At 47.9% G+C, this 16,546-nt stretch overlaps 1 protein-coding gene across 2 annotated transcripts in view; it reads left to right on the top strand.

Annotated features, from left to right (window-relative positions):
* The window catches only part of DHX8 (DEAH-box helicase 8), a 34,344-nt gene extending 18,284 nt beyond the window's left edge, over positions 1 to 16,060 (top strand). For both annotated transcript variants that reach the window (XM_053363727.1, XM_053363726.1), the window contains exons 14-23: positions 351 to 536; positions 1,919 to 2,129; positions 4,717 to 4,898; positions 5,031 to 5,171; positions 5,685 to 5,840; positions 6,797 to 6,934; positions 9,082 to 9,210; positions 10,809 to 11,005; positions 12,454 to 12,633; positions 15,199 to 16,060. In XM_053363727.1, the coding sequence (XP_053219702.1) occupies positions 351 to 536; positions 1,919 to 2,129; positions 4,717 to 4,898; positions 5,031 to 5,171; positions 5,685 to 5,840; positions 6,797 to 6,934; positions 9,082 to 9,210; positions 10,809 to 11,005; positions 12,454 to 12,633; positions 15,199 to 15,418 (1,740 nt within the window). In that variant the 3' untranslated portion in view covers positions 15,419 to 16,060. The remainder of the gene's footprint in view (positions 1 to 350; positions 537 to 1,918; positions 2,130 to 4,716; positions 4,899 to 5,030; positions 5,172 to 5,684; positions 5,841 to 6,796; positions 6,935 to 9,081; positions 9,211 to 10,808; positions 11,006 to 12,453; positions 12,634 to 15,198) is intronic.
* Positions 16,061 to 16,546: the final 486 nt, after the last annotated feature.

Genomic DNA, 16,546 nt, shown 5'->3' with positions numbered 1-16,546 from the left:
CCCTCCCCCTCTTTCTTTTTTCATTTTTCTTTCTCCTCCTGTGATGAGGCTGCATTTCAATATTTTAATGTTGTATTTTAATCTTGTTTTTAAGTTGTATTCATTCAACTTGTTTTTATTATTGCTTGTTAGCCGCCCTGAGCCCGGCCTTGGCTGGGGAGGGCGGGGTATAAATTATTATTATTATTATTATTATTATTATTATTATTATTATTATTATTATCATCCTTGCTGTACACCTTTAAATTTGCAGTTGCTTCTTGCAGGCGGGCAGTCAAAACATAATCGCCAGAGCAGGGATTTTTCCCATTCACCCCCTCCTGATGGTTTTGCCCCACTCTTCCTGATAGGTTGGCTACACCATCCGGTTTGAGGACTGTACCAGTCCAGAGACGGTGATCAAGTATATGACAGACGGGATGTTGCTGCGAGAGTGCCTGATCGACCCGGATCTGACGCAGTATGCCATCATCATGTTGGATGAAGCCCACGAGCGCACCATACACACCGATGTGCTGTTTGGTCTCCTGAAAAAGGTGTCAACTCTTTCAAATCTCTCTCCCCACCCCACCCCAACAACCTCCTAAAAATAATGACTCAGACAAGAGCAATTGACGAAAGGCTTTATTTCATTTTTTAATATTTTTAATTTGATTTTCAAAAATATAAACATACAACAAAATACAATACGAAATCCAAATATCGTGATTTCTCTGAATCTCTTGACTCCCCCCCCATCCCTTCTATGGGTCCTTTTAGTTCTATTTTCAACTGCATATCAATACTTCTCCAATTTTTTATCTTCCTCACTTATCTATACATTCTGTTACATTTCAGTTGTATTTAAAATCCCGCTAATGTTTTGACCTGTTGACAGTGGTTTTGTATATACATTATAAACATTTCCCATTCTTTTTTAAATTTCTTGTCCTCTTGATTCCTGAGCTTCCCAGTTAGTTTTGCCATTTCGGCATAGTCCGTCAACTTAATTTGCCATTCTTCTCTGTTTGGGGGGTTGTCTCTTCCTTCCACCTCTGGGCTAACAAAATCTGACCGGCTGTTGTAGCATACATGAACAATTTCCTCTGGTCCTTTGGAGTCTCGGTACCTCGGTTCCTAATAAAAAGGCTTCTGGTTTTTTAACAAAAGTTATTTCAAACATTTTTTTCATTTATTTATGGTCTAGGACCCTCGTACCTACGGGACCGCCTCTCCCGGTATGCCCCACGGAGAGCCTCAAGGTCCATAAATAGCAACACCCTAGTGGTCCCGGGCCCTAAGGAAGTTAGATTAGCTTCAACCAGAGCCAGGGCCTTTTCAACACTGGCTCCAGCCTGGTGGAACACTCTGCCTCATGAGACCAGGGCCCTGCAGGATCTGATTTCTTTCCACAGGGCCTGTAAGACTGAGTTGTTCTGCCTGGCCTTTGGCTTGGAGCCAATTTGATTCCCTCCCTCTCTTTCTTTTTTCTTTTCCTTTCTCCTCCTGCGATGAGGCCGCATTTTAATATTTAATGTTTCAATATTTTAATGTTGTATTTTAATTTTGTTTTTAAGTTGTAATCATTCAACTTGTTTTTATTATTGCTTGTTAGCCGCCCTGAGCCCGGCCTTGGCTGGGGAGGGTGGGGTATAAATAAATATTATTATTATTATTATTATTATTATTATTATTATTATTATTTATTAATATATCATTTCCCAATGACAGAAGGCTTTATTAACAAGGATATGGATTCTCCACTGTGTAACCCTGTGCTCAGAAAATAAGAAAGAAGCCTGTCTGTCCTGGGCCCCAGCTCTTGATTGGTCCTCGAATTAGTCTGGCTGGCAGCCAGGGCTGTTTCCCCCTCATGGCTTGTGTTGCTGTGTACCTTTTTTCCTGCACTGAACATGCTTTGCCAACTTCTCTCCTGCAGACGGTTCAGAAGAGGCAAGACATGAAGTTGATAGTGACGTCGGCCACCTTGGACGCGGTCAAGTTCTCCCAGTACTTCTACGAGGCTCCCATCTTTACCATCCCAGGCAGGACGTACCCAGTGGAGATTCTCTATACTAAGGAGCCAGAGACAGATTACCTGGATGCCAGCCTGATCACAGTCATGCAGATCCACTTGACAGAGCCACCAGGTAAGGCATGGAATGTTGGTGCTCACCTCGAAGGTTGCTTCATGTTGGAGGATGGAAGGCTTTCAGTCCCATGCAGTAATCATAGAGCACTCCTGCAGCTTCCAAGGTGGCCCTGTGGTCTAAACCACCGAGACTCTTGGGCTTGCCGATCAGAAGGTCAGTGGTTTGAATCCCCGCAACAGGGTGAGCTCCCGTTGCTCTGTCCCAGCTCCTGCCAACCTAGCAGTTCAAAAGCACGCCAGTGCAAGGAGATAAATAGGTACCGCTGTGGCGGAAAGGTAAACGGCGTTTCCGTACACTCTGGCTTCCAGTGTGGTGTAGTGGTTAAGAGCGGTAGACTCGTAATCTGGTGAACCGGGTTCGCGTCTCCACTCCTCTACACGCAGCTGCTGGGTGACCTTGGGCCAGTCACACTTCTTTGAAGTCTCTCAGCCCCACTCACCTCACAAGAGTGTTCGTTGTGGGAGAGGAAGGGAAAGGAGAATGTTAGCCCTTTGAGACTCCTTCGGGTAGTGATAAAGCAGGATATCAAATCCAAACTCTTCTTCTTTCTTCTTCCACCACGGTGTCCCGTTGCACCAGAAGTGGTTTAGTTCTGCTGGCCACATGACCCAGAAAGCTCTCTGTGGACAAACGCCGGCTCCCTCGGCCTGAAATTGAGATGAGCGCCACAAACCCCATAGTCGCCTTTGAGTGGACTTAACCATCCAGGGGTTCTTTGCCTTCTTTCTTTCTTTCTTTCTTTTCTTTTCTTTTCTTTTTTTTTTTTTTTTGCCTCGTGTGGCTGGCTTGGACTAGATGATGTTTTAAGTCCTCTCTTTTCTGTTCATCAGTTTTGTTTTTGAAGTTCTAAAAAAAGTTGAAAGACACTTTAAAGGTCTATCTCATCCGCATAGACCTGCTATGAGAGTGGGGTAGTCTGCTGTAGATACTCTTCACTGGCCAACAAGAAGAAACCTTTGATGGTGGATGGCGCTGTGGGTTAAACCACAGAGCCTAGGGCTTGCTGATCAGAAGGTCGGCGGTTCGAATTCCCGTGACGGGGTGAGCTCCCGTTGCTCGGTCCCTGCTCCTGCCAACCTAACAGTTCGAAAGCACGTCATAGTGCAAGCAGATAAATAGGTACCGCTCCGGCGGGAAGGTAAACGGTGTTTCCGTGCGCTGCTCTGGTTCGCCAGAAGCGGCTTAGTCATGCTGGCCACATGACCCGGAAGCTGTACGCCGGCTCCCTCGGCCAATAAAGCGAGATGAGCGCTGTAACCCCAGAGTCGGTCACGACTGGACCTAATGGTCAGGAGTCCTTTACCAATCCTAGAATAATAGAATTGTAGAGTTGGAAGGGGCCATGAGGGTAATGCAGGAATCTTTTGCCCAATGTGGGGCTCGAACCCTCGACTTTGAGATTAAGAGTCTCATGCTCTACCAGCTGAGCTATCCCAGATCTGTAGCACACTACCCTCCTATGTGCACCCATCTTGCAAACGAGAAGCTACATTTCCCCAAACCATACTACTCTATAGTCATTTATGGACTCCCTGTTAAGCCCGTGTTCATGGAAGACAATCTCACTCAGCTACAAGTGATCAGAGAAGAAAACGACCACTCTGTTTATGCTGAACTTGCCTCCCAAACCATTCTCCTTCAGGCACAGCAAATCATTCAAAGTTGTCAGTTTGGCACCCACCTAACAACAAATTTTCAAGCTTGCTTTGACAGCCATAAGGGCCAGAAGTTTGCTTTCCCCTCGATTTAAATGAAGCTGAGTTTGTGAAAACTGGCCAATTTCATATTTTTTATCTTCATTGGCTCCCAGTATTTTTCCGAGCACAATTCCAAGTGTTGGTGCTCACATTTAAAGCCCTAAACAGCCTCGGTCCTGTATACCTGAAGGAGCGTCTCTACCCCCATCGTTCTGCCTGGACACTGAGGTCCAGCGTCGAGGGCCTTCTGGCGGTTCCCTCACTGCGAGAAGCCAAGTTACAGGGAACCAGGCAGAGGGCCTTCTCGGTAGTGGTGTCTGCCCTGTGGAACGCCCTCCCAGCAGATGTCAAGGCAATAAACAACTACAATAAACAGCTTAACCTCGGGTTAAGTACTTAATTCGTTCCAAAGGTCCGTTCTTAACCTGAAACTGTTCTTAACCTGAAGCACCACTCTAGCTAATGGGGCCTCCTGCTGCTGCCACCCCGCTGGAACACGATTTCTGTTCTCATCCTGAAGCAAAGTTCTTAACCCAAGGTACTATTTCTGGGTTAGCGGAGTCTGTCACCTGAAGCGTATGTAACCTGAAGCGTGTGTAACCCGAGGTACCACTGTATTTTACTTTTAAAAGACAACTGAAGGCGGCCCTGTTTAGGGAAGTTTTTAATGTCTGACACTGTATTGTTTTTAATATTCGGTTGGAAGCCGCCCAGAGTGGCTGGGGAAAGCCAGCCAGATGGGTGAGGTATAAATAATAAAATATTATTATTATTATTATTATTATTATTATTATTATTATTATTATCTGTTCCTGAAGTTGTAAATGTTGTGCCCTGGCCTGCCTGCGGGTGGAGCTAATCGGAGGAACCGTTTTCCTTTTCTGCAGGAGACATCCTGGTGTTTTTGACTGGCCAGGAGGAGATCGACACGGCTTGCGAGATCCTCTATGAGCGAATGAAATCCCTGGGTCCTGATGTCCCTGAGCTGATCATCTTGCCCGTTTACTCGGCGCTGCCTAGCGAGATGCAGACACGCATCTTTGACCCAGCTCCCCCAGGGAGTCGAAAGGTAGCTACTTCCACCACTAATACGATTCCTGTGAAAGTTCCCTTCTGGACCAGTCTGTGGAGGCTTTTGCTGCCTCCTGTTTAGCATGCTGTCTGACCCAGGCTGCGTGTCTGTCCCTTTCGTCCTATCTAGGTGGTCATTGCCACGAACATCGCTGAAACTTCGCTCACAATTGACGGCATCTATTACGTGGTGGACCCTGGGTTTGTGAAGCAGAAAGTATACAACTCAAAGACAGGAATTGACCAGCTGGTTGTGACACCTATTTCTCAGGTACGTGGCTGGGTGGCTGTTCTACACAAGATCTGCGACTGGGGTCCGTGGGAGATAGAAGAATTTCTGTTGGCAGATGTGATGGATTTCTCTTGCTCAGCCCTATGAAATACGGAGAAGAAAATGCTTTGTCTGCTTGTGCTATTAGGTGAATGTTGTTGTTGTTTAGTCGTGTCCAACTCTTCGTGACCCCATGGACCAGAGCACGCCAGGCACTCCTGTCTTCCACTGCCTCCCGCAGTTTGGTCAAACATGGGCAGCATTAAGATAAATTCAATAGTGTAAATAGTTTTGATGGATGTAATAATGGAAAACTGAATGGTTTAGTTTATATAAAATACGCAGGGATTTACGTTATGCAGAATAAACCATGGAAAGAGAAGAAGGGAAGGCATTGATGTTTTAAGGTTGCTTAAATGAATATTCTAAAATGTAAAACAGATAATCTAATAAAAAATACAGAGGAGGGGGGGGGAAATCACTGACCTGGTTTCTTATCTATGACTCCCACAGGCCCAAGCCAAGCAGCGAGCTGGGAGGGCTGGGAGAACCGGGCCAGGCAAGTGCTACCGGCTGTACACAGAGCGGGCCTACCGCGACGAGATGCTCACCACCAACGTGCCTGAGATCCAGAGGACCAACTTGGCCAGCACTGTGCTGTCCCTTAAGGTAGGCGCTGGTGACGCAGCAGCTGGTCTCTTATGGAGGAGCCATATCGAGAAAAGCCTTGCAGAGCATCTTTGTAGCGCCTTGTAAAATGAACCTTCCTTCCGTTCGTAGCATTTGAGCTGTGTTCTTTTCGTTTGTTTGTACAAGGCATGGTCTAAACCACTGAGCCTCTTGGGCTTGCCGATCGGAAGGTCGGCGGTTCGAATCCCTGCGACTGAGTGAGCTCCCGTTGCTCTGTCCCAGCTCCTGCCAACCTAGCAATTCGAAAGCATGCCAGTGCAAGTACATAAATAGGTACCACTGCAGCGGGAAAGTAAATGGCGTTTCCATGCGCTCTGGCTTCTGCCCCGGTTTCCTGCTGTGCCAGAAGCGGTTTAGTCATGCTGGCCACATGACCTGGAAAACTGTCTGCGGACAAATGCCAGCTCCCTCGGTCTGAAAGCGAGATGAGTGCCACAACCCCATAGTCGCCTTTGATTGGACTTAACCGTCCAGGGGTCTTTTGTTGTTGTTTAGTCGTGTCCGACTCTTCGTGACCCCATGGACCAGAGCATGCCAGGCACTTCTTGTCTTCCACTGCCTCCCGCAGTTTGCCCAAGAAAGTAAAATCTCTCACTGCCTCCATTTCTTCCCCTTCTGTTTGCCAGGAGGTGATGGGCCCAGTGGCCATGATCTTGGTTTTTTTGATGTTGAGCTTCAGACCATATTTTGCGCTCTCCTCTTTCACCCTCATTAAAAGGTTCTTTAATTCCCACTCACTTTCTGCCATCAAGGTTGTGTCATCTGCATATCTGAGGTTGTTGATATTTCTTCTGGCAATCTTAATTCCAGCCAGGGATTCATCCAGCCCAGCCTTTCGCATGATGAATTAGTCATTCACCTTTACCTTTTTTATCTAGATGTTTGTACAGCACACCTCATGTTCTCTCCTCCCTCTCTCTCACGCACATACACAGGCTATGGGAATCAACGACCTGCTCTCCTTTGATTTCATGGATGCTCCGCCAATGGAAACTCTGATCACCGCAATGGAGCAGCTGTACACTCTGGGTGCCCTGGATGACGAGGGGCTGCTCACCCGACTGGGACGCCGGGTAGGCCCTGCACTGTACAGGTCTCATGGCTGTGGGGATGGGGGTGGTGGAAGGGATGTCCAAGCTCGGGGAATCTTTGGGAAACACTACCGTATTTTTCGCTCTATAACACGCACCAGACCATAACACGCACGTAGTTTTTAGAGGAGGAAAACAAGAAAAAAATATTCTAAACGAAATAGTGGATATAGTGGATTTTTGTGGTTCATGCTGTGGCCACAGACATGTGATCTGACAGTGAGTTTGGAGTAGCCCAATGCAAAAATCCTGAGGATCCATTCAGATCCATGCTTTGTAACCACGGAGGAGGGAAGGAAGGGGAACCATGGATCCTCTGCTCACGACTGCAGCAGATCCCCCCCGCCACCCGCAGGCATTCGCTCCATAACGCGCACAGACATTTCCCCTTACTTTCTAGGAGGAAAAAAGTGAGTGTTATGGTGCAAAAAATACGGTACTTGTAGAACCTAGTGTTTGCAGCTAGAATAAGCAACTTGAGTCTCCTTACATTTGCTCTTCCTCCTTATTTGTTATTGCATTAAAGTTCTGGGATTTTGATTGTGATTATTTATATGCCGCCCATCTGACTGGGTTGCTTCCAGCAGATTAAAACATCAAACATTTAAAAACTTCCAGATACAGGGCTGCCTTCAAATGTCTTCTAAAAGTTGCATAGTTATTTATCTCCTTGACATCTGATGGGAGGGCCTGTGGGTGCCACTACCGAGAAGGCCTTCCGCCTGGTTCCCTGTAACCTCACTTCTCACACCAGAAGGCCCTCGGAGCTGGACCTCAGCGTCCAGGCTGAAGGATGGGGGTGGAGACACTCTTTCAGGTATACTGGGCCGAGGCTGTTTAGGTCTATAAAGTTCAGCACCAACACTTTGAATTGTGCTTGGAAACGTACTGTGAGCCAGTGTAGATCTGAAAATAGTGGAAATGGGCCAGGAACTAGATGCAGCAGTCTGGGGGAGAAGGAACCGCAGAGGGTGTTGGAAACCCTTTTCTCCCTACCCCAGTGATCTGGAAAGCTCTGCTCAGCCTTTCTCCCTGAGATTGTACCAGATACAGAAGAGAGATGATACAGTGGTGCCCCGCAAGACGAAATTAATTCGTTCCACGAGTTTTTTCTTCTTGCGAGTTTTTTGTCTTGCGAAGCACGGTTTCCCATAGGAATGCATTGAAAATCAATTAATGCGTTCCTATGGAAACCGCCTTCAGACCAGGTCCGGGGACAGTCTGTCCCCGGACCTCTTCTGAAGGCAGGCCGGGGGAGAACGGCAAGCTCCAGGGACAGAGGTGAAGGGGCAGCGCTCCTTCGCCTCTTTCCTCGAACCTCTTCTGTAGGCAGGCGGGGGGAGAAGGGCTTTTCTTCCCACCGCCAGCCTTCAGAAGGCTGTTCTGAAGGCTGGCGGTGGGAAGAAAAGCCCTTCTCCCCCCACCAGACTTCAAAAGAGCTGTGGGAAGTCTGGCGGGGGTCCAAGGGATTCCCTCCCAGCCCGCCCCGCTCCGCTGAAGTTTAGAGGGAGCCTGTGGGGAAAAACTCAAAAAAAATTTCGTTTTGCGAGAAAGGCCCATAGGAAAATTTGTCTTGCGAAGCGGCTAAAAAATCAGAAAACCCTTTCGTCTTGCGCGTTTTTCGTTTAGCGAGGCATTCGTCTTGCGGGGTACCACTGTACGTATTTCTAATTTCTCACCCATAGGAACTAGAAACTTGTTTTACAAAAGGAGAGAACAAGGTGGCTGAGCTTGCCAGAATCCTGAAATCCATTGCGGGTGTGCTAAACCCTTGTGACCTGCCCTGACTTTGGGGGTGGGGGAAAGCTCCCTGTGCAGCACTGGGGCAAGAGATGGTTAGAGGTCCCTAGCCCTGGATTTGCTCTGGGAACCATCTCTGGGAAGAAAGAGCTTCAGTTATGATAGGTATACCAGATAACCAGTTTCATAAGGTAGAAATGAAAATCAAAGAGGGAGTATTGAAATGTGTGTGCAAATACTTGGGGCATTCTGTTCCTGCCTCCCCCCCCCAAAAAAAAAGACAAAGTTCGGTGGTTTGCTGCAATCAGGTTGACTGCCACTGCTTGGGGAGGCTGCACAGATTCGAAGAAATAACCAGCTGTGAATGCCGTTCCCTTCCTTCCCGACAGATGGCCGAGTTCCCCCTGGAGCCCATGTTGTGCAAGATGCTCATCATGTCGGTGCATCTGGGATGCAGCGAGGAAATGCTCACCATCGTCTCCATGTTGTCGGTGCAGAACGTCTTCTACCGACCCAAGGTAAATGGGCATGTTTGCAGGGATTGGACTCTCAAGGCAGCCTGGCACTGGTCGCAGCTGGGCCAGCGCCAGGGAAGAGGAAAAGAACATGGAGTGCTGGTCTGGTGGGTAGTGAATCGGACCTAGATGTGGGAGACTGCAGTTCCCTGTCACGGATTCACTTTGCGCAGCTAGAGTTACTGGGCATCAACTCATTGTTTTGGAAAATTGATTAATTTTTTGACTTCACGTGCCACTTTTGAGCTGTGCTCAAAGAGGCTTGCAACGAAGCTTCACAACATTAAACAAGGAGAACATTGGAAATACCAAATGTACAAAACAACAGAGCATGTCAGTAAATTCAAAATGACAAAAATCGACAAGAAGAAGAAGTAGATCGGGCACACAAGGAAGTGCGCAGGTTTGATGTGGCAGTTAGCTGTGATTGATTCCCTGTTAACTAAGGTTGAATTATCATTGACTCCCTTGTGTTAACGTTTGTAATAAGCAGATGTTTTAAATACTTGACCATTATTTTATATTGTCCGTCCCATACTTAGCAGATATTTCAGCAGGTCAGATGCCTGACTCTAGAGCAGATGTAGGGGACCTTTTGCCCTCCAGATGTTGCTAAACTACATCTCCCATCATCCCTGGCCATTGGTTATACTTGTTGTGGGTGGATGGGAGTTGTATTTCTGCAACATTTGGAGGGTCAGAGGTTCCCCACACCTGCTCTAGAAGGTGTAAAGAGCCTAAAATGATGTCAAAAGGGGGAAGAAGCATAGGCAGTGGCCCCTTGCAGCTGAGCAATAAAATATGCAACTTTTCTTCAGTTTGTGTCATCAGCCAGCCAGCCTTGAATTGCTTCATCGACTAGAGATGAAAATCAAAATGTGGTGTTGAAATACATATATATATAGAAACAGTTTGTGTGTTCAGTTTGCACAAGTAATTGAAGGCGCCAGTGTAGTAGAAGTCAAACCACTTCTCTTTGCCTTCCCACACCCCATAGTCTGTCTGCACCTGTCCAGAAACATTAGCACAAATCCCTTGGTAATGCCAGCCCCTTAAAATAGTGCAATAACAAATAATGACTACAGAAAATCGTGTGATGGGTTCCAATAATTTGTTCAAAGGCTATACAGTCGTACTTTGCATCCCAAACGCCTTGGTACTCGGACGTTTTGGCTCCTGAACGCCGCAAACCTGGAATTGAGTGTTCCGGTTTGCGAACGTTCTTTGGAACCCGAATGTCCGACGGGGCTTCTGATTGGCTGCAGGAGCTTCCTGCAACCAATCGGAAGCCACGCTTTGGTTTCTGAACGTTTTGGAAGTCGAACAGATTTCCAGAACGGATTCCGTTCGACTTCCAAGGCATGACTGTAAATGTTGTTAAAATTATTTGCGATTGTGCCTTTTTTTAGCTGACCTGCGTAGATACTACCATTTTGTGTGTGCACTTGTTGCCATTTTGTAAATTTTAGGTAAATTATATTGGCTCCTCCAGAAACCGATTCCTTATAAGCCGGAGTTCTGTCCCTGTTCTTTTGGTGTTCCTGATGACATGGGGGATGCTGGATAAAACTCAATTCCTGTTTTGCTTGTGTGCGTTGTAGGACAAACAAGCTCTCGCTGACCAGAAGAAAGCCAAGTTTCACCAGACGGAAGGGGACCACCTCACGCTTCTGGCCGTGTACAACTCCTGGAAGAACAACAAGTTCTCCAATCCCTGGTGCTATGAGAACTTCATCCAAGCCCGATCGCTGCGCCGTGCCCAGGATATTCGCAAACAGATGTTGGGCATCATGGATAGGTGAGGGTCTGGCTACAGACAGGAGAAATGTGCTAGAACAGGAGGTTCCCAAACTGTCATGGACCAGTGATCCATGAGCTTCGTTCAGGTGGCCTGCAGCTCGCCGGTAGATTCGTGGTTGAAGATGGGAGCCGGGACACCCATTACGTTCAGTGCTCATATGGATTTTTTAATTGTCTTTTAATTTTCTTCTTCTATTGCTTCCTTGGGATGGGGGAGACAACGGGGGAAGCATCCATTCTGTGTGTCAGTTCTCCCAAAGGCATCTCAGCCTTCAGAGTCTTAATTAGAGCTGGCCGGTTTTCAGTTCATCGTCCAAAACCCATATGATGTTCAGATCACGATACAGTGGTACCTCATGTTAAGTACTTAATTCGTTCTTGAGGTCCGTTCTTAACCTGAAACTGTTCTTAACCTGAGGTACCACTTTAGCTAAGGGGGCCTCCCGCTGCCGCTGCACGATTTCTGTTCTCATCCTGAAGCAAAGTTCTTAACCCAAGGTAATATTTCTGGGTTAGCGGAGTCTGTAACCTGAAGCGTATGTAACCCGAGGTACCACTGTACTGGTTTCAGACTTTTTGAGCTGGCAATACATAGTAGCTCCCCGGCCACCGCCAACACACCTGCCTGCCTACCTGTGCTGTGCTGGCAGCGCCATGATGTATTCTCAGCTCAAATCACCTGCTCTCCCGTCTGCCTCCCTGCTTGGCTGTGAGCAAGTGTGGTGGGCGGCCAGTCTCTTTCCTCCCCAGTGGTCGCTTGGGAGGACAGAGACTGCCTGCCTCGCTTGCTTGCGAGGAGGCAAACACACAGCCAGACATGGCCCACCCCTAGTCTTAATTAGGAATGTGCTCATAGTAGGTAAGGTAAAGGGATCCCTGACCATTAGGTCCAGTCATGACCGACTCTGGGGTTGCGCGCTCATCTCGCTTCATTGGCCGAGGGAGCCGGCGTACAGCTTCCGGGTCATGTGGCCAGCATGACTAAGCCGCTTCTGGCAAACCAGAGCAGCGCACGGAAACGCCATTTAACTTCCCGCCGGAGCGGTACCTATTTATCTACTTGCACTTTGACGTACTTTCGAACTGCTAGGTTGGCAGGAGCAGGGACCGAGCGACAGGAGCTCACTCCGTCGTGGGTATTCAAACCGCCGACCTTCTAATCGGCAAGTCCTAGACCCCGTGGTTTAACCCACAGCGCCACCCGCGTCCCTTCCGCTAAGCACTAGAGCAGCAGAAATAGTACACCCGATGAAGATAATCTAATTTCAAAAAGTTGAACATAAGTTTTTGAGCTGGGCAAAACTCTTTCAAGCAGAGCACTTTCCTGGGGATCACGGCAAAGTTTTAGCTGTGGAGTTTGTGTGTGTGTGGACTTGGGTGTAGCCTGGATTTGCATCAACCGAAGCTTCTGTTCTAAACTCTTCCACCACTCCTCTGGTTGGACAGGCACAAGCTGGACGTAGTGTCATGTGGAAAAGCCACCGTACGCGTCCAGAAAGCCATTTGCAGCGGTTTCTTCCGGAATGCGGCCAAGAAGGATCCCCAAGAGGGCTACCGGACCTTGATTGACCAGCAGGTCGTCTACATCCACCCCTCAAGTGCCCTCTTCAACCGCCAGCCTGAATGGTAAGGAGGCTGGGGCTGCCGGACGTCATTGTTTCTACCAAGAAAAGGGATGTTTGTATGACACAGTTGAAAGTTAAGAGGGAGATCATGGGCTTCAACCCCATTTACTGTTGAATAGAACCACATGGGGAGGCTTGCAAAGGACTTGATTTGACTGCACTCCTGGGAAGTGGCATGTAATAATAATAATAATAATAATAATAATAATAATAATAATAAAAATAAAAAATTTATTTATACCCCGCCCATCTGGCTGAGTTTCCCCAGCCACTCTGGGCAGCTCCCAATCAAGTGTTAAAAACAATGCAGCATTAAATATTAAAAACTTCCCTAAACAGGGCTGCCTTCAGATGTCTTTTAAAGATAAGATAGCTGCTTATTTCCTTCACATCTGAAGGGAGGGTGTTCCACAGGGCGGGTGCCACTACCGAGAAGGCCCTCTGTCTGGTTCTCTGTAACCTCACTTCTCGCAATGAGGGAACCGCCAGCAGGCCCTCGGCGCTGGACCTCAGTGTCCGGGCTGAACGATGAGGGTGGAGACGCTCCTTCAGGTATACTGGGCAGAGGCCGTTTAGGGCTTTAAAGGTCAGCGCCAACACTTTGAATTGTGCTCGGAAACGTACTGGGAGCCAATGCAGATCTCTCAGGACTGGTGTTACGTGGTCCTGGCAGCCTCTCCCAGTCACCAAAGCAAGCTCCCCATCCCCCGCAAAGCATTGCCCACCCGCTAAATTATTGGAAGGAAGATGCTAAGTAGGATTGACCCCCCTGCACATCAGCTGGTACAAAGGGAAATCAATCCAGCTTGATTCAGGTGTGCAATGAAACTTAATCCCTTGCACACCCCATGCGCTTTGCTAGGCTTTGAAGTCCTGAAGTCGGGACCTTCAAGCTCCTTGCAAAAGTGCTTTGAAGTCCCAACTTTGAGGCTTCAAAGCAACACCAATTGCGATGTCACTTAATTGACAGGTGGGTGGTGACGCCCAATGGTCAAATTTGGTCCACAAGGCAAATCCTGATAAGGGTCTGACTTGTGGAGCCAAAATGCTTTCCCAGCCCTGGCCTAGATGGTTCTTACAGGAGGAAGGAGTGTGTGGTTGGCAAGCAAGAGTGAATACAAATAAAAGTGTGGCATGCATTTTAAAATAAATATACGGTATCTTAGCGCTGTGGGAATTTGCTCCTGTCACACCTGGAGACCTTTTGAAATACACATGCTTTTGTCTTGTCATATTTCAATGCCAAATTTGTTTGGGGGAGGGATTCCAAACCAGCTGTCACGTTGCTGAAGACTGCACGCTCTGTTTATGTCCTCGTTCTTGTTGATCCTACAGCAGTGTTTCTCAAACCTGGGTCCCCGGGTGTTGTGGGACTACGACTCCCATCATCCCTAGCTAACGGGACCAGTGGTCAGGGATGATGGGAGTTGTAGTCCGGCAACAGCTGGGGACCCCAGTTCATGAAACACTGCCCTATAGTTACCCTTGCTGTAGGGCAGGCATGGCCAAACTTGGCCCTCCAGGTGTTTTGGGACTACAGCTCCCATCATCCCTAGCTAACAGGACCACTGGTCAGGGATGATGGGAGTTGTAGTCCGGCAACAGCTGGGGACCCCAGTTCATGAAACACTGCCCTATAGTTACCCTTGCTGTAGGGCAGGCATGGCCAAACTTGGCCCTCCAGGTGTTTTGGGACTACAGCTCCCATCATCCCTAGCTAACAGGACCACTGGTCAGGGATGATGGGAGTTGTAGTCCGGCAACAGCTGGGGACCCCAGTTCATGAAACACTGCCCTATAGTTACCCTTGCTGTAGGGCAGGCATGGCCAAACTTGGCCCTCCAGGTGTTTTGGGACTACAGCTCCCATCATCCCTAGCTAACAGGACCACTGGTCAGGGATGATGGGAATTGTAGTCCCAAAACACCTGGAAGGCTGCGTTTGGGGGTGCCTGCCCTAAGCTCCTGAAGGTAATGGTGTCCTTTATATGCCCAGCTGTCCTTTGTCAACAAGAAATTGTCGCTGGTTTTTTTGTGCTGAATATATGCTATATGGTCATTTATGGACTTAATAGGTATCTAAAGCCATAATGGGATCAAAATAAATTATGTATTACATGAAATCAATCATTGGTATAAGACTCATACACTTAGTCTATGCTGCCTGATCATCAGTCTACAAGCACTCTTTAATATTAGATACAACAGCCTGACCTACATTCAACTGTGCTACACTGCAGTCTGCAGCTGCCTTGCAACCAGTCCATGCAGAATGTAGGCACCCTATATATAGAAATGAGCAAACCAGTGATATTTTAGGGAGCAGGCTAGCAGGCGGGGCCCATGACTTACATCATAGGAGCCTACACAACACAAAACACTGTTGCTGTATGTAGGTTTTATTTTATTTGTTTTTTATCTTATATTTTGGAGGCCCAGGTTTGGCCATGCCTGGTGTAGGGGATCTGCCTTCATATTGCACATAGAGGAAAGGGTTTTTAGAGTGAGCTGCATTCTGGGGAGAGAGGGATGGCCTATATCACCCGTCCCGCTTTCTTGTCCTGCAGGGTTGTATATCATGAGCTGGTGCTCACCACTAAAGAGTATATGCGGGAGGTCACCACCATCGATCCCCGCTGGCTGGTGGAGTTCGCCCCTGCCTTCTTCAAGGTCTCTGACCCCACAAAACTCAGCAAGCAGAAGAAACAGCAGCGCCTGGAGCCCCTTTACAACCGCTACGAAGAGCCCAACGCCTGGAGAATATCGCGAGCCTTCAGGCGCCGGTGAGCCCTCTTCGTCTGCCAAGAACAGTGGCTGGACACAGCACCATCACGCGGTCCAGCCGTGGGCATGTCTGGACAACTTGCTATGTACGTTTCAAGACTAAAAGGTGTATTGGTGCAATGCCAGCTCTTAAAGGCACCGCCTCCACCATGGCTGGTCTCAGAGACACCTTTCTTCCCGGGATATTTTCTTTTGTTGCCGTTCCTGCGCTGTGCAAAGGTCAAAAGTTGGCGTGCGGTTTCGAGTCCCCTCTGTTACCGAAAGGCCTCCTTTCTCCGCTGTCCCAAACGGGAACCGAAAGGGGAACACAAAGCTCTCATGTGACCTTTTCCCTTTGGAACTTCCCTATTTTTCTTCAAAGCAACCCTCTGGAAGCACATTTGAAAATAGCTGCTCCTGGAGGAAGCAAGACAAATACCCAGACCCCCTACACTGGTGGCCTTTCTTGAATGTGGTCTTGAGCTGTGCTGCCATGTTGCTTGGCCACTTCCTGTCAGAGCCCAAACAGTGTACAAAAAGCTGTTCTCTTTTTCCCCCAAGGATTCACTGACACCTGAAGCAACACTCCTGTGTTTCGTCAGTAATATTGCCAAGCAGTTTTTAAATTTGAAGAAAATAAAAAAAAGATGGAGGCCGTGTTGTCTAGATCAGAGTTTTTGTCTGTCTTTTTCTGTACAATCTTACTTGCGTTTGGTGAAAAATGCCCTCTGTCCTCAAGGTTGGATGTCCCTTTGCAGTACCAGGGAGGGGTGACTAACCTGTAGTCCTTCAGGAGCTATTTTCAACCTCCCTCCATCTCTCAGGCCAGTGGTTGGGGATTATGGGAGTTGTAGTCCCAGCAATATCTGCAAAGCCACCTGTTTTAGGAGATGCAGTAGAGATTCAGATGTACTTGAGGGAGTGGAGAAGAGAGCACAATGTCTCCTTGATGGCTCTATGACTCTTCACAGCACCCCTTCATTACAATTGCTGGCAACTTTCTGCTTGTCTGCTGAGAGAGCTAAGAGAGGTTGTGATCTTCCTTTATGTCCCAGGTGTCTGTGGTACAAGGAGGACTCTTTAAATGAAAAGTTGTCTTCACATTTTTTCTCTCTGTCTGAAAGCTGGTTTGTGTACACACACATGTACAGT

The sequence above is a fragment of the Podarcis raffonei genome, chromosome 13 (assembly GCF_027172205.1).
Source record: "Podarcis raffonei isolate rPodRaf1 chromosome 13, rPodRaf1.pri, whole genome shotgun sequence".
NCBI classification, from domain to species: domain Eukaryota; kingdom Metazoa; phylum Chordata; class Lepidosauria; order Squamata; family Lacertidae; genus Podarcis; species Podarcis raffonei.
The sequence above is the reverse complement of the archived record's forward strand: the minus strand, read 5'-3'. Positions and strand labels throughout refer to the sequence as shown.